This window comes from Ranitomeya imitator, chromosome 6, assembly GCF_032444005.1.
Source record: "Ranitomeya imitator isolate aRanImi1 chromosome 6, aRanImi1.pri, whole genome shotgun sequence".
Classification (NCBI taxonomy): Eukaryota; Metazoa; Chordata; class Amphibia; order Anura; family Dendrobatidae; genus Ranitomeya; species Ranitomeya imitator.
The window spans coordinates 200,788,718-200,807,188 of record NC_091287.1 but is presented as its reverse complement, the minus strand read 5'-3'; the positions used below and the strand labels follow the sequence as shown (position 1 = coordinate 200,807,188).

General features: G+C 46.5%; 1 protein-coding gene across 3 annotated transcripts in view; it reads right to left on the bottom strand.

Moving 5' to 3' along the window:
- Positions 1 to 18,471, bottom strand: part of LOC138642334 (protein Shroom4-like) — a 1,359,201-nt gene that overhangs the window by 1,091,019 nt on the left and 249,711 nt on the right. For all 3 annotated transcript variants that reach the window (XM_069730433.1, XM_069730435.1, XM_069730434.1), the window contains one exon: positions 15,814 to 18,460. In XM_069730433.1, the coding sequence (XP_069586534.1) occupies positions 15,814 to 18,460 (2,647 nt within the window). The remainder of the gene's footprint in view (positions 1 to 15,813; positions 18,461 to 18,471) is intronic.

The following is an 18,471-nucleotide window of genomic DNA, read 5'->3' as shown; positions in this document are numbered from 1 at the left end:
TGTAGTAGAGGGGTTACAAGGACACTAAACTTCAGGAGGGCAAATTTCCAACGGATGAGAGAGGATCTTGGTGCAATTAACTGGGACGATATCCTGAGACACAAAAATACACAAAGAAAATGGGAGACGTTTATTAGCATCCTGGATAGGACCTGTGCACAGTATATACCGTATGGGAATAAACATACTAGAAATAGGAGGAAACCAATATGGCTAAATAGAGCTGTAAGGGGCGCAATAAGTGACAAAAAGAAAGCATTTAGAAAATTAAAGGAAGTAGGTAGTGATGAGGCATTAAATAAATACAGAAGATTAAATAAATTCTGTAAAAAGCAAATCAAGGCAGCAAAGATTGAGACAGAGAGACTCATTGCCAGAGAGAGTAAAAATAATCCTAAAATATTCTTTAACTACATAAATAGTAAGAAACTAAAAAATGATAGTGTTGGCCCCCTTAAAATAGTCTGGGTGAAATGGTGGATGAGGATGAGGAAAAAGCCAATATGCTAAATGACTTTTTTTCATCAGTATTTACACAAAAAAAATCCCATGGCAGACAAAATGACTAGTGATAAAAATTCCCAATTAAATGTCACCTGCTTAACCCAGCAGGAAGTGCGGCGTCTAAAAATCACTAAAATTGACAAATCTCCGGGCCCGGATGGGATACACCCTCGAGTACTGCAGGAATTAAGTACAGTCATTGATAGACCATTATTTTTAATCTTTAAAGACTCCATAATAACAGGGTCTGTACCACAGGACTGGCGTATAGCAAATGTGGTGCCAATATTCAAAAAGGGGACAAAAACTGAACTCGGAAATTATAGGCCAGTAAGCTTAACCTCTACTGTGGGTAAAATCCTGGAGGGCATTGTAAGGGATGCTATACTGGAGTATCTGAAGAGGAATAACCTCATGACCCAGTATCAGCACGGGTTTACTAGGGACCGTTCATGTCAGACTAATTTGATCAGTTTCTATGAAGAGGTAAGTTCCGGATTGGACCAAGGGAACCCAGTGGATGTAGTGTATATGGACTTTTCAAAAGCTTTTGATACGGTGCCACACAAAAGGTTGATACATAAAATGAGAATAATGGGGATAGGGGAAAATATGTGCAAGTGGGTTGAGAGCTGGCTCAGGGATAGTAAACAAAGGGTGTTTATTAATGGAGCACACTCGGACTGGGTAGGGGTTAGCAGTGGGGTACCACAGGGGTCAGTATTGGGCCCTCTTCTTTTTAACATATTTAGTAATGAGATTGTAGGGGGCATTCAGAGTAGAATTTCAATATTTGCAGATGACACTAAACTCTGCAGGGTAATCAATACAGAGGAGGACAATTTTATATTACAGGATGATTTATGTAAACTAGAAGCTGGGGCTGATAAATGGCAAATGAGCCTTAATGGGGATAAATGTAAGATCATGCACTTGGGTAGAAGTAATAGGATGTATAATTATGTGCTTAATCCTAAGACTCTGGGCAAAACCGTCAATGAAAAAGACCTGGGTGTATGGGTGGATGACAAACTCATATTCAGTGGCCAGTGTCAGGCAGCTGCTACAAAGGCAAATAAAATAATGGGATGCATTAAAAGAGGCATAGATGCTCATGAGGAGAACATAATTTTACCTCTATACAAGTCACTAGTTCGACCACACTTAGAATACTGTGCACAGTTCTGGTCTCCGGTGTATAAGAAAGACATAGCTGAACTAGAGCGGGTGCAGAGAAGAGCGACCAAGGTTATTAGAGGACTGGTGGGTCTGCAATACCAAGATAGGTTATTACACTTGGGGCTATTTAGTTTGGAAAAAACGAAGACTAAGGAGTGATCTTATGTTAATGTATAAATATATGAGGGGACAGTACAAAGACCTTTCTGATGATCTTTTTAATCATAGACCTGAAACCGGGACATCCTCTGCGTTTGGAGGAAAAAAGGTTTAAGCATAATAACAGACGCGGATTCTTTACTGTAAGAGCAGTGAGACTATGGAACTCTCTGCCGTATGATGTTGTAATGAGTGATTCATTACTTAAATTTAAGAGGGGACTGAATACCTTTCTGGAAAAGTATAATGTTACAGGGTACATACACTAGATTCCTTGATAGGGCGTTCATCCAGGGAACTAGTCTGATTGCCGTATGTGGAGTCGGGAAGGAATTTTTTTCCCCAATGTGGAGCTTACTCTTGCCACATGGGTTTTTTTTGCCTTCCTCTGGATCAACATGTTAGGGCATGTTAGGTTAGGCTATGGGTTGAACTAGATGGACTTATAGTCTTCCTTCAACCTTAATAACTATGTAACTATGTAGCTATGTAACCTTATCATCGGGCTGAAAAAGAGGAGAGTCCAAGTGCCTCTTGTCCGCATGTTCCTTCATTCTGGCGCAGGCCAGTTCAAGAGCGGTCCTAGTCTCCTGCCAAATCCTAGAGAACTCCTCGGACAAAAGAGCGGCCGCTGGGACACCTGAGACAGGAGGAATCGGAAGTGGTACACCAGGATGCTACCCGTAGACGATGAAGAAAGGAGACCTGGAAGTAGATTCGCTGGTATGATTGTTATAAGCAAATTCAGCCCACAGAAGCAAATCTACCCAGTCCTTCTGATGAGAGTTAGAGAAGTGACGAAGATAAGTCACCAAAGTTTGATTGGTACGTTCCACTTGACCATTGGTTTGTGGGTGGTAGGCAGATGAGAAATCAAGCGAAATGTCCATAAATTTGCAGAGAGACTTCCAAAAACGAGAGGTGAACTGCACCCCTCTATCCGAAACAATATGTTGAGGAAGACCGTGAATGCGAAAAATATGATGGATAAAAGCTCTCGCCAACTCAGGTGCAGAAGGTAAACCAGGAAGAGATATAAAGTGAGCCATCTTGGAGAACCTATCTATGAAGACAAGGATGACAGTGCAACCAGAAGATCGAGGCAGATCGGTGATAAAGTCCATTGCAATGTGCTGCCAAGGAGCAGATGGAATAGGGAGCGGATGAAGCAAACCGGAGGGTAAATGCCTAGGAGTCTTATTCTTGGCACAAGATGAACAGGAGGCAATGAAGCTTCGGTTATCCTGAAGAAGAGTCGGCCACCAATAAAAGCGGGACACAAACGAGAGGGTTTTCTTGAAGCCGACATGACCTGCCAATTTGGAAGTATGTCCCCAGCGAAGGACTTGTCTTCTGTTGCACACAGGGACAACAGTTTTACCAGGAGGTAGAGAAGACAAACTAACAGGTGCCACCATGATGACCTTAGATGGATGCAAGATATGCGAGGGCTCCTCCTCTGAGTCAGAAGATAAGAAGGACCTGGACAATGCATCAGCCTTGAGATTCTTGTCATCCAGACAAAAATGCAACTCAAAATTAAAACGGGCAAAAAACAAAGACCATCTAGCTTGCCGAGGATTAAGTCTCTGAGCAGAACGGATGTATGCCAGGTTCTTGTGATCCGAGAAGACTTTGAATGGGTGAACAGCTCCCTCCAAAAGGTATCTCCCCTCTTCAAAAGCCAACTTAATGGCTAAGAGCTCCCTGTCGCTGATGGAGTAGTTCTGTTCAGAGGAAGAGAATGTCTTGGAGAAGAAACCGCAGGGAACCAAGTTCCCAGAAGATGACCTTTGAGAAAGTACGGCTCCAGCACCAGCGGCAAATGCATCAACCTCCAGAACAAAAGCTTTAATCACCTCCGGACGATGTAGTACTGGAGCAGAGGCAAAGGCTTGCTTCAGAGACGAGAAAGCATGTAAAGCTTCAGATGACCAGATGTGAGGATTGGACCCCTTTCGTATCAGAGCGGTGATGGGACCGGACAAGGAAGAGAAATGAGGGATAAACTGCCGATAGTAATTTGCAAAACCAAGGAATCGCTGGATAGCTTTGACACCATTAGGATGTGGCCAGTTGAGTACGGCAGACACCTTCTCTGGATCCATGCGAAGACCTGAGTCAGATATAATGTAACCCAAGAAGGGAAGAGACGGCTGTTCAAAGGCACATTTTTCAAGCTTGGCGTAAAGGTGATTCTCTCTCAGGCACAGTAGAACCAGACGAACATGCTTTCTGTGGGTGACCAGATCCGGAGAAAAAATAAGGATATCATCCAAGTAAACCACCACACAGATGTACAGAAGATCTCGAAAAATTTAATTCACGAATTCCTGGAACACAGCAGGAACATTGCATAAACCAAAGGGCATGACTAAATACTCGTAGTGCCCGTCCCTGGTGTTAAAGGCAGTCTTCCACTCGTCGCCAGAACGAATACGGACTAAATTGTAGGCCCCACGGAGATCTAGTGTCGTAAAAATGTGTGCTCCTCGTAGTCGATCAAATAGTTCCGGAATAAGAGGAAGTGGTTACTTGTTCTTAATTGTGATATTATTAAGGCCCCGGTAATCGATGCAGGGACGGAGAGATCCATCCTTTTTCTTGACAAAAAAGAAACCTGCGCCTGCGGGTGAAGATGACTTCCGGATAAGACCTCTGGCTAGATTCTCCTGGACATACTCAGTCATAGCTTGAGACTCGAGAGGATTCAGTGGGTAAATTCGCCCCCAGGGTGGTGTTGTACCGGGTACAAGGTCGATCAGGCAATCATACGGACGATGTGGGGGCAAGTTCTCTGCCTCTTTTTTGTCGAAGATGTCCGAGAAGGACCAGTAGGCCGAAGGCAAACCGGCAGGGGCCAGATTAGACTGAAGAGTCTTTACAGGTTCATGGAAAGAAGACACCTGTCTGACAGGCGTGACCCCAGCGTAGGACATCACCAGATCGCCAATCCAGGACAGGTTCATGAGTTCTTAACCACGGAAGACCCAATAGGAACGTATGAGACAACGAAGGCAGCACATAGAAGGCAATCTTCTCCCGATGCAGGGCTCCAATCTGTAACTCCACCTCTTCTGTGACGAGGGTAACGGTCTCCCGCAAGGGCCTACCATCGACCAAAGCTAACTGCCCTGTAGTCGCCAAAGATTTTACAGGAATATGGAGTCTCTTGACTGCCTCTAGCTGAATAAAGTTCCCTGCAGCACCAGAATCAACATAAGCCACCCCAGAAAAACGACTGGTACCAAAATTAACTAAAGCGGAAAGAATTAAAGGTAGAGAGGATTCACAAATACCTAGGGAGGCCTCTCTTACCAGACCTAGGCGGAAGCGTTTCCCGGCCTCACCGGACAAGAACGCAGAAGATGAGACGCGCTGCCACAGTAGTAGAAACAGAGACCCTGAGCAATTCTTTCTTTGCGGCGTAGTTCGGCTGGGCAAAGACAATCCACCTGCATGGGTTCAGGAGGCAAAATCGGAGGCAAAGAAACCAATCGTGAAGAGGAAGAACTGGAAGAAGCCGAAGGTAGGCGAGAAGGACTTCTCTCTCTAGCCGTTTCACGAAGCCGTTCCTGGAATCGAAGATCCATGCGCGTAGCCAAGAATATGAGATCCTCCAGAGATGTTGGTGTGTCTCGACCCGCCAGCTCGTCCTTGATTCGAGAACACAGACCTCGCCAGAAAACTCCAACCAAGGCCCGGCCCATTGAAATTGAATGGCGTAATGGCCGACAGAAAGAGAACCTTGGTGGAGATTAAAAAGGGACCCGGTAGTAGAGGCCAAGCATACGGGTCCATCGAACACCTTACGGAAAGTCTCCAAAAAATTGGCAAGTTGGAAAACTAAAGGATCATCCCACTCCCAAAGTGGATTAACCCATGCCAAAGCCTCCCCTTCCAAGTGAGACACAACAAAAGCCACCTTAGCCCGATCAGTGGGGTATAGTTGTGGTAAAAGCTCAAAGAGTAATTGGCACTGGTTTCAAAAACCTCGCCATAACTTGGGAACTCCACTATAGCATGGAGGTTTGGCCAGGCGAGGTGGTGGATGCGGAATGGGAACAGGAGCCGAAGCAGCCGATTGCATGGAAAGCAGACGATTATCCATCGAAACAAGATAATCTAAAATGTGACCCTGGGTGTCACGTTGCTGTGCGAGCTCTTGCTCGAGACTTGCCATCTGGGACGCGTTCCCAGGATTAGAGGGTTGTAACGCCGATAAGCGGGATTCCATGGTTTTAAAAAGCCCATGATCCTAGACTGATTCTCACGAATAACCCTAAGCTCCTTCTGCGTGGAAAAAGTACCAGCGGGGTCCATGGCCTGATTGTACTGTGAGGATTAACTGTGGAGGCTATAGAGTGGACCCACTGGACCGTGACAACGAACCTCCCACGGGCGAGCTGACCAAGTGCACCACCCCCTATACAGGGAGCGTTAGGGGCAGGCTCGAGGGAGACTATCGCCATGGCAGCTGGTAAAGAAGGACGGGCAATAAGGCAACTAATGGGGTACAGTAAGGACTAACGAGGAGACATAAACAGGGAAGGCATGGGAATACGGTCAGGACGGAGGAGACGAACAGGAAGACTAACCACGGGAGCAGGGACCGGAGGGAGGACACTGGCAGACAGGCTGGAGACTGGAACACGGACTAGGAGGAAGACTGAGGCAGGCAGGCAAGGACACTGGAACACGGCCTGGAAGGAAGACACCAAAGAGCAGGCACCAGGAGGGAGCAAAGGAGAAGACCAGGATTTAGCTACAGCAATGGAAGTAATCGGTGAGCAAACAGGCAGGAAGGAACACAGGATGGACGTTGAGCCAGATTCACTTGAAGAAAGCAAATGACAATCAGGAACCGCCGATAGGAAGAGGTGGCTTGATAAAGAGAGTGAGGGCATACCTTCTGGGTCAGAGTCCACAGGGCGGCGCAGAAGACACGGCCAGGATTCAATGAGACATGTGTGCGTGCGCGTCGTGGAACTCAGAGCGCTCGCACACCCGAGGAGCAGGAGCGGTGCGCACAGGGAGAGAAGACTGGAAGCGAGCAGGGATGCGCCAGGATGCCGTAGCGAGGTGAGTATGAGACACATGTGGCGAGGCAGGCGGGAGCATAATATTAAGGAGCTGAAACTCCTAAACCCTTCATCCAATTTTAATGTGGATACCCTCAAATGAAAGCTGAAAGTTTGAACTTCAACTGCATCTGAATTGTTTTGTTTAAAATTCATTGTGGTAATGTCTATAACCAAAATTAGAAAAATGTCTGTCTAAATATAGACGCAACTGTATATACTGCATGAGCCCTACACAGCCTCCCTATATATACTGCATGATCCCTGCAAAGCCTCCCTATATATACCCCATGATCCCCACACAGCCTCCCTATATATACTGCATTAACCCCCCACAGCCTCCCTATATATACTGCATGATCCCCACACAGCACCCCAATCCGACACTGGTGAGGGGATGGTCAGGGTCCTTATACACAATAGATAGTCAACCAATCCCACTGGAAATGGTGGATTTGCCTCTTTTATCTAACAAGTATGGAGGAATTTCCATTAGTTTTGCATTAAAAGGGACAGTAATTCCCAAGGGATTTTTTAATTTAATATACTTGCCTATAGCCTAGTCAGGAGAATGGCGACTGACATGTAATAGACTTTCCTGTAGTTTCTTTTTTGTCAATCTTAGAACTGGATAACCCCACAGTGATGAATGATCAATATTTACTATGTAGAGCAACATTTTTTTACTTTCTAAAACCTATTCAACCTCTCAAATGCCATTTATTTAGTCATTGTTTTGGTCAATATTCAGCTCATGGGCTGAGAATAACACACAGCCATATACTTAGCCCATTACTTGCCAAATTAAAATTTTTACAAGTACGGATTTTTCAGAAAAGGGCGTCCCAATATTCATTTAAAAATGACAATGACATGATTTCCTATTTTTAAAACATTCATTTTACAAACACAACACAAAAAATTGGACCTAATTATAAAAATTATAAAATCTTAGGTTCTGGAAGCTAACGTTTAGGCGTCCCCAAAAAAGGACATTGGTAGATAATGGGTTAAACATGTCAGCTTTTACAAAACATTAAAACCTGTCACGGTAATGTAAAAATGTCATAATGTGAGATTAGTTCTATTAGGTACCATGGCACAGACACACACGCTGCAAATCCGACCCCCCCCTTCTTTTCTCTGCCTGCAGCACAGGGGTATTCCAGCCACTAGTTTCCCCTCCCCCAAGAATGTCTTTGTCTGCCTCTGAAACTAAACATAAAGAGTAGAAACAGGAGTGCATTTCCTAACTCAGCCCACTCATTGATGTCACGATGAGAGGGCTTATCTTAAACCTGCTGAGTTGTGTGTGCGTCTTTTGTCCTGGGTCTGGCTGCTGGTCGGATGTATGATGCATCTGGATATATGGTCGTCTTTCTCATCCACAGTACACGGCCAGCCATGGGATAACATGATCTGAATGCTATGAGTTTTTTTTCCACTTTGATCCCATGTTATTTGTAATTGTATTGTACCTATGATTTGTCGTCTTTATAATATATTTTTATACTTTGTAAACACTGCCTACCTTTTTTGGAGTAAAATATAAAATTACTAGCTTGTCTCCCTGCTCTATAACTAACTGTCGCTTCCTCTCAAGTGCATTACACTACTGATTTGGGTTGGCTCCGGACACGTTAATACTTGGAAAATAGGAGCTGGTGGCAGCATACTTTGTCCTGTGCAATTGGGAGTCTTTGCAGTGACCGGCGGCATTGATAATTATTGTTCCCACCTGGGTGGGAGTAGTTATATCGCCCTCGCTGCAGCGTGCCCAATAGCCAGTACATAGCAGGCAGCCTTTCTTGGGACTAAGTACCCTAGATGCAGTACCCTGACTGACCTGGGGGTAAAGGGGGCGCCAGAGAGCTGCAAGTGCCAAACCGGAACTGGGAAGTGGGATATAGATAAATCTCCTTCAGAAGGAACCAGGGGCAACCAAACAACCACAGTTCGTGACAAATTGGTGTGAGTGGTGGGGATGATAAAGGCATCTTCTCCATTAACCGTGACAGATTGGTGGGATTCCTGACATATTGCTGGCAGCACTGTGGGCTCCGTGACATATTGGTGGCAGAGTGGTGGGATAATAAAGCATTAGTGATCTGGTTTGAGCAATCATTCCTCTCCCTAAAAACTTGCACAGTTCTTGCGAGGTCTTGGCGCAAAAAAGTTTTGGAGAACAAGGTCAGTGTTTACTAGTACGGAGGCAATAGTGTGTACTTGCGATTACCCCCTACCCTTCTCTTCATTTTTCTATCCTATCTTTTATTTAGCAATGATGGCCACAAAAGGAGAAGCCTGGTACACCCAGCAGAAGAGGGACACTCTTGTTGGAGTATGTACGTACAACGGCCTGGACCCCCATGGCAAAACCAAGACTCAAATGGTCATGGAACTGGTGCAATTTGAAGAAGAACAAGCCTGGTCTCAGAGCCTAGTGGCCGCAGAAACCAGCACAAGCGAAAATGGTGTTGCAGCAGAGGTCCAACCACTGAATGCTGGCCCCAATTGCAACCAGGGCAGATTGGACCCCAACCTGCAGGCGGCTTTGGAACAACTCCCCCCGATGACCATAATGGACATCTGAGGCTGATCCAGCAGTACCAACAGGAGGCCCGACCCGAGGGGCAAGCGGTTCGGGAGCACCAGCTGGAGTTAGCCTGACTCCAGGGGCCGAGGTCATCACAGTCCAGTGGTGAGCCCAACAGCGCTCAGACCCCTACACCCTGGCCAGAGCACTTTCCTGTGGTGGAAAATGACGGGGACTTGGACACTTTTCTGAGGGCCTTTGAGAAGGACTGCAGACAGTATCATCTGTAGAATGATGAATGGGACCGATACCTGACCCCAGTGCTAAAGGTACCTTCACATTTAGCAACGCTGCAGCGATCCAGACAATGATCCCGATCGCTGCAGCGTCACTGTTTGGTCGCTGGAGAGCTGTCACACAGACAGCTCTCCAGCGACCAACGATGTCGGTAACCAGGGTAAACATCGGGTTACTAAGCGCAGGGCCGTGGTGACAGACAGCGGAAGGTAAGTATGTACTCTTTGTTTTTTTTTTTTACTTTTACGCTGGTAACCAGGGTAAACATCGGGTTACTAAGCGCGGCCCTGCACTTAGTAACCCGATGTTTACCCTGGTTACCAGTGAAGACATCGCTGAATCGGCGTCACACACACCGATTCAGCGATGTCTGCTGGAGGTCCAGCGACGAAATAAAGTGCTGGCCTTCTAGCTCCGACTAACGATGTCACAGCAGGATCCTGATCGCTGCTGCGTGTCAAACTGAATGATATCGCTAGCCAGGACGCTGCAACGTCACGGATCGCTAGCAATATCGTTCAGTGTGAAGGTACCTTAAGAGGAGGCATTTGCTGCTCTCCCTCAAGATCAAGATGGGGACTATGAGGCCATCAAGCAGGCCCTGATAACAAAGTGCCAGCTTACACCTGAGGTTTACCATAGAAAATTCCGGAACCTCCAACATGGCCCACAAGACAGTTATAGTGATGTGGCGCATGGACTCGGGACCCACTTTGACCAGTGGATCCAAGGACTGTCAGTGACCACCTTTGAGCAGCTGGGAGACCTGATGATCAAAGACCAATTTCTACATCTGTGCCCAGCTGAGGTGCGACAGTTTGTGATGGACAGAGATGCCTATGATGCCAACTGTAAATCGGTAGTGAGGAAGCCAGTCACTGCCAACTGGAGAGGGGGTAAAGCCTGCAACCAATGCCAGTACCCCTGCTAGCCAACTCACCAGAGGTCCCTGTTGCCAACAGCACCAGTCTTATCACCGACCTTCACTAGTGTTTTTTCTGCAAACGGACTAGTCATATCAGCGCCCACTGTCCAGAGAAGCAGAAGAAACTCCCAGCCAATACCCCAGGGCTTAATGCAGCAGTTCTTTTGGTGGGTGGGGTGGTTGGGAGGGTCTGTGACAATGTGCAGCAAATCACCGTGGGGGGGCCATGTCGCTACAGGCCTCAAGGACAACGGAGCTGAACGAACCCTCATCCGACCCAAACAGGCAGCCCCTGAAGAGATTATTCCGGGAAAACCCTGACTGTCACCAGGATAGGGGGCATCCGCTGTCCCCTGCCAATGGCCCGGTATGTATAGATTGGGGTGCCAGGAGCGGGGTGAAGGAAGTGAGGTTGTCCGATAACTTACCCACTGATGTTTTATTGGGGACTGATTTGGGGAGAATGGTTGCATACTATGTCCCTGATTCTCCTCCCCGATTGAATGTTGATGATAGCGATGGGAAATAGCATATGCTACCTGACAATGCTTTACTGCCTAATGATGTACCTCATAACCATTTTTCTGAAAATGCCAAAGGTAATACCGATGATGCTGATGATGAAAATGTGCATGTGTTACCTGCTAACCATTTATTTCCTAAGAATGATGTGTTCACAGGTGAAGGAGTGCTCAGCCACGTCACTCTGCGGGGTGGGATGGCTGAGGAACCTCTAACAGGAGCAAGCGATGGTGCTCAGGGAAATGGGCAGATGCATGGGTTCCATGAGGAAGGTGATGCCGTGCAACTGACCAGTGCCACAGGGGAAGATAACTGCCTCATAAGTAGCACTGCTCCTGGGATGTTGGTGGTGGATGGGGAGGTAGTACCCATAGCAGCGCCGGCTAATGGATCTGTGGAAATCCCCGGGGAGCCAGCCTATGTATCTGCGGTCAGCTGTAGTCAGAGTGCCCGGAACGCAGATAACGTTCTGCCTTCTGGACTCTCCTCAGTCACAAGGGTGACTGAACCAGAGATGGACCCCGAGCAGGTCCCAGAGGGTTCCCATGGTGAAGGGCCCCGACGTCGTTTCTGGCTGCCCCTAGCAAGGCGTTTGAGGCTGCTCTGCACTCAGATGTGAGCCTGGAGAATTTGAGACACCTCGCCGAGACGCCCACCTCCGTGTCTGATAAGTAGAGGGTGTTCTAGGAGCGAGGGAGGTTGTACCTAGAGACAGTACCGGGAAAATCCCAAAAGGAGTGGTTGAGGGAAAGACAGCTGGTCGTCTCGCACCAATACAGGAGTTGTTGCGGATTGCCCATGGGATCCTGCTTGCTGGACACTTGGGGATCAGCAAAACTAAGGCCCGGCTGTCTCAACACTTCTATTGGCGCAAGATGGGGACACATGTGACAAACTACTGCTGCAAATGTATCACCTGCCAAATAGTGGGGAAGGCGGGGCTTCCTCTTAAGGCTCCCCTGATCCCTTTGCCAGTGATAGAGGAGCCTTTCCAGAGGATCGCGGTGGACATTGTGGGCCCGCTGGCGTTCCCCAGAAGCCCTGGAAAGCAATACGTCCTCACTGTGGTAGACTACGCTACCCGGTACCCAGAGGCAGTGGCTCGGTCCTGGGCAGATAACGTGGCAGATGCACTGTTGGCCATCTTTTCACTGGTAGGATTTCCCAGGGATATGCTTACCCATCACAGGTACCCAATTCATGTCTCGCCTAATGGAGGCTCTCTGTAAGAAAATGCAGGGGAAGCATCTGTTATTGAGTGCCTATCACCCACAGACCAATGGCTTGTGTGAGCGCTTCAATGGTACCCTCAAACAGATGCTACGCATGCTGGTTGAGACCCAAGAACACGACTGGGAGCGGTACCTCCCACAATGCTATTCGCTTACCGAGAGGTTCCGCAAGCCTCAACAGGGTTCTCCCCCTTCGAGCTCCTGTACGGCAGGCGAGTCCTGGGACCCCTTGGGTTGGTAATGGAATCCTGGGAAGAGGAGCTGAACCCTTCTGAAATGTTCATAGTGGAGTATGTCATGAGCTTCCATGAAAAAATGCAGGCCTTAATGCAGTTGGTGCATGAAAACATGATGCAGTCTCAGGCTGATCAGAAGCACTGGTACCACCAGAAGGCCTGGGAGCGGACCTACTAGGTGGATCAAAAGGTGTGGGTGCTGGTCCTCATAGCAAAGGATAAGCTTCAGACAGCTTGGGAAGGCCCATACATCATCCACCAATAGCTCAACCCAGTCATCTACGTGGTCATGCTTGATCACGCTCGGGGTAGGCGAAAGGCCTTTCACGTCAACATGATAAAGGCTCATTATGAACGTGAAGCCAACATCCTACCGGTATGCAGCCTGCACGAAGACGGGGAGGAAGACGCCCTCCTGGAGATGCTGGCCAAGGCCGGTGGGTCCATCGAGGATGTGGAGGTTAACCGAACCCTAGCGGTCGCAGTTGCGGACCATGCTAGAACCCTTCCGGGTATTGTTCTCCAAACGACCAGGAAGGACTGAGTTAGCAGTCAACGAGGTTGACACCGGGAATCATGCCCCACTGCAGCGAACACCCTATTGGATCTCCGATGAGGTGCAGCAGGTTATACTCAAGGAGATCAAAGAGATGTTACAGCTGGGGGTGATTCAACGGTCAAAGAGCACGTGGGCCTCTCCTGTAGTTTTCATGCCAAAGGAGGATCGGACCACTCGGTTCTGCTTGGACTACAGGGGGCTCAACGCCATCTCATCCTCTGACACGCACCCAATGCCGCGCATCGAGGAGCTGCTTGAGAAGTTAGCTGGCGCAAAATATCTGACCATAATGGATCTGAGTCGAGGATACTGGCAGATTCCCCTGAGCCCCGAGGCATAGGAGAAGTCCGCCTTTATCACACCCTTCGGACTGTACGAGTCCACGGTCATGCCCTTCGGCATGAAGAATGCCCCTGCCACTTTCCAGCAGATAGTCAAACACCTGCTTCAGGGACTGGAGAAGTACGAGGCGGCGTACTTGGATGACATTGCCATCTTCAGTTCCTCCTGGGACCAACACCTGCAGCATCTTGAGGATGTGCTCAGGCAAATTCACCGAGCCGGTCTGACCATCAAGCCAGGACAGTGCCAGATGGGCATGAGAGAGGTCCACTAGCTGGGGCACCGGGTAGGTGGGAAGTCCATAAAGCTCGAGCCTGAAAAAGTAGACATAGAAACAGGTGATGTCCTTCCTGGGCACTGCAAGGTACTATAGGCGTTTCACACAGAACTATAGTAGCCTAGCAAAACCCTTGATGGACCTCACCAGGAAGAAGCTACCCCAAATAGTCGACTGGACCGACGGCTGTGAGGGGGCCTTCCAGGCATTGAAAACAGCCTTGTGCAACTCTCCCGTGTTACAAGCAGTCGACAGCAGTCGACGGTTCCTGGTGCAGACCGATGCCAGCGAGTTTGGCCTCAGTGCTGTGCTCAGCCAGGTCGACTCGGTGAACCAGGTGCACCCCGTGTTATTCCTGAGCCGGAAGCTTCTGCTGAGGGAAGTGGCCTATTCCACCATTGAGAAGGAGTGCCTGGCCATAGTCTGGGCCCTGCAATGGTTGCAGCCCTATCTATATGGTCACACCTTCACTGTGGTGATGGACCATGACCCCCTGTGCTGGCTACAAGCCATGTGTGGAACCAAAGGAAGGTTGCTACGCTGGAGCCTTGCCCTTCAGCAGTACGACTTTACAATCAAACACATAACGGGCAGGGAGCATGGCAATGCAGACGGGTTGTACCGCTGGTGCGAACCTGCGAAGGTGCACATGGAGGAGTACTAAGAAGTTCTGCCTCCTTAGACCAATCCAAAAGGGGGAGGTGTCACAGTAATGTAAAAATGTCATAATGTGAAATTAGTTCTAGAAGGTACTTCTTTTCTCTGCCTGCAACACAGGGGAATTCAAGCCCCATCCCCCAGGAATGCCTTTGTTTGCCATATGAAGCCAAAAACATAAAGCGTAGAAACAGGAGTGCATTTCCTAACTCAGCCCACTCAGTGATGTCATGACGAGAGGGCTTATCTTAACCCTGCTGAGTTATGTGTGCATCTTTTGTCCAGGGTCTGGCTGCTGGTTGGATGTATGATGCATTTGGATATATGGTCGTCCTTCTCCACAGTACACGGACAGCCATGGGATAACATGATCTGAATGCTATGTAAGTGTTTTTTCCCACTTTGATTCCCTTTTATTTGTAATTGTATTGTACCCATGATTTGTCGTCTTTATAATATCTTTTTATAATTTTTAAACACTGCCTACCTTTTTTGGAGTAAAATATAAAATTACTAGCTTGTCTCTCCCTGCTCTATAACGAGCTGGCGCATCCTCTGAAGTGAATTACGCTACTGATTTGGGTTGGACCCGTTAATACTTGGAAAATTGGAGCTGGTGGCAGCATACTTTGTCCTGTGCCATTGGGCATCTTTTCAGCGACCGGCGGCGTTTATAATTATTGTTTTCACCTGGGTGGGAGTAGTTATATCGCCCTCGGTGCAGCGTGCTCAATAGCCAGTACATAGCAGGCAGCCTTTCTGGTGACTAATTACCCTAGGTGCAGTACCCTGACTGATCTAAGGGTAAAGGGGGAGCCAGAGAGCTGCAAGTTCCAAACCGGGACTGGAATGTGGGATATAGATAAAACCCCTTCAGAAGGAACCAGGGGCAACCAAACAACCCCAGTTCGTGACAAATTGGTGTGAGTGGTGGGGATGATAAAGGTATCTTCCCTGTCAACCGTGCCAGATTGGTAGGATTCCTGACATATTGCTCGCAGCACAGTGGCATCCGTGTAGTCTCTTTTTTGTCAATCTTAGAGCTGGATAACTCCCAGTGATAAATGATCAATATTTATTATGTAAAGAAACATTAATTGCATTTTTACTTTCTGAAACCTATTCAACTTCTCAAATGCCATTTATCTAGTCATTGTTTTGGTCAATATTCAGCTCATGGGTTGAGAATAGCACAGAGCCATATACTTAAACATATAAGCTTTTACAAACCATTAAAACCTCAAACCAAAAGATTGTGGATAAATAAGGATAATATGATAGTACTGTGGAATAAATGAATTTCTCACCTGTAACAGGGGTTTCCTCATATTCATTTGGTCAACATAAAGAAAGCATCTTTCCTCTAGTGAGTTGCATGGAGTAGGGAATGAGTGACCAGCACATTTCGCCCATCGATGATGGTGGTGTGGTTGGACGTGATGGCAGTGACAGCTGTGATGGGCTACAGGTATGTTTCTTTTGAGCAAAGCAGGACAACAGTCATTAGAGCAGAACATACATGCCCTAAATCCATATGACAAGGAGGGTAGATAGTTAGTCGTTTGGGCTTCTTCATTGCAGCACATTGCATGATTCCTACAAATATCACATAGAGGTAATCTCCTGTCTAGCTGTCTGAGCGAGGTAAGACAGTGTGTATGGTCTACAGAATGCCTCCTTCCATCTGGGACTGTGCTGTGAGAAAGACCATGATCAGGTATGCTTGGATAAAAATTTGTTTTATCATCCACAGTGAATGTTGGTCGTTTGCATACATCTTCAAAAAACTTCCTGCGATCTGCAAACGGCATTAGAATATTCTCATCACATTTTGTTGGGGGAAGGAGTTCTTGACCCATTTTGCTTTCAGTAAAAAAATGAGTCTGAAGGTTATGCTCAGGAGACAACGACCATTTGGCACCATTCTTTGGATTATGCAGAGAAAAAGGTTTTCCTTCTGAACAGTGCTGCAGATACCTCAGCTGGGCAGCAGAAGACAGATCATTGGAGCTTCTTGCTTCAGAAACCTTTTTTTCTTGCCCTAAATTTACCTGGCAATTTATTTTCCTTCCTGTGAAAGGTTGCTCGTTGGTGAACTGCATGAAGTCCCACTCCCTAAAGGAATCAATAGAGTGACTATCCATAGGGCAGGTGTTGTCTTCATGGATATGTCTAGCAAGAGTTTCAGTGGGAAGTTGATTATCACAGTGGGGGTTTAAAGCATTGGTACCACAAATGTCAGATTTCTCTTCTTCAACGGGCATTTTTAGTCTGCTGATGCCATCTTCAATGCTACACACTTCTGGTTTAGGTGCATTGTGCATAGGGTGCTGAAAATCTGTTGTGGTGTAAGAACGCTTTGGTTCATTGTTCTTTGGATGATTTATTTGATTATTTTTTTGTAAGAGAGATTTTTGGAGATGAGTATCTGAGGCTTTTGACTTCCAGCATTCACTGTAAGTTTTATTTTCAGCAGTCAATGAAAATCCTTCGTCTTCAGTAAAACCTTCACTTGTTGATCGGATGTTTTCTTTAATATTATGTTTGTGAGTGCCCATATTTTTATCGACAATTTCACCTATTTTCGCCAGACGGTTATTATGTTTTGAGTTTCTGCACTTTTCAGCATTGGCTCTTTTGATTTCTAGAAAAAGTGTTTTGTTTTTAGGTGGAGGAGGAGGAGGACTTATCTCAGGGTGAGCTACAAATGCTTCATTTTTATCTTCAGCAGAATCTCCACAAGATAGAAGCACTTTACAATCTTTATTCTTCTGAAGCTGAGCTTTTCGAGTATGTATCTCATTTCTTAGATTTGTAGCAAAACGATCACTTTTTCTTCGCATTTGTGCTGAACGGTTACGAGATGCACCAGGTTTTTTAATTAGAGCCACAGTTTCTTCCTGCCCACATGCATCCTGTGTTAATGTGTTAGAAATGCTGGTTGATGTCAGCCTATCCACATAATTATTTGACTGTAAACTTGGAGGATCTTTTGGCATTGTAAGTGATCTGTCTAAGGAGGTACAAACATGTCCATCATCGGTGTCTGAGGGTTGCTTGGTACTCCCATGCTGTGACATTTCCAGATCTTTGTTAGCATTGCATAGGTAAGTTTTTTCATTTTTTTCTGTGCACTTACCTGTAGTAAAGTGGATGTCTTCAAAGGATGTTGGTTCCACATTTTTTCTAAAACAAACTTGCTCACTGTACATATTTGTTTGAGTGCAATGATGATTTAAAGTCTTCCAGTGTTCACAATTTTTAACTACATGTTGACCCTCCTGAAGATTACTGTGATTTAATACTTTGATTTCTTTATCATCTTCAGACCATTTTATTTTTGTCTCAGTGCACTGGTTAGATCTTTCCATATCATTCTTTGCAATTGGGTTAAGTTGTTGGGTTTTGTCGGTCAGTGAGGTTAGCATATAATATTGGTGAGATGACAAATTCTCTGTAAGATGTCCTGTACATGGCACATTTGTGAACTGACAAATGGTATTTTCAGAGCTGTTAAAATGAGGAGCCTCTGATGACCACATTCCAGACGTTCTATCACTATTACAAAATTCAGCTTCATCTTCCCTTAGGCTATCTCTGCTTATAGGTGGCTGGGGTGGTGATTGCCTAGAAACGTTGACTTGTGACTCTACAGAACCTTGTCCTGTTTGGAGATACCGGCCATCTTCTGGTTTGTTTGAACCTAGGAAGCAGTTGATAGGAGATGACCCATCTATCTTTGATGACATTGTATAATCAGAGATTTTAGAACTTGTAGAGAAGGAACTATATGCAGAATCTCTTTTGTTTTGGTACATTCCTGTGTCAAGAGGTGAATTCTTTCCTTCAAAGTAATTCTGTCCAGGTTGATGAAGGCTTTCCATGCTACCTATTGAGCTACTTTTGTCTGTGCTGCATTGTATTGAGAGAAGATTCCACTGTAGAGGTTGTTCACTGTAACAAAA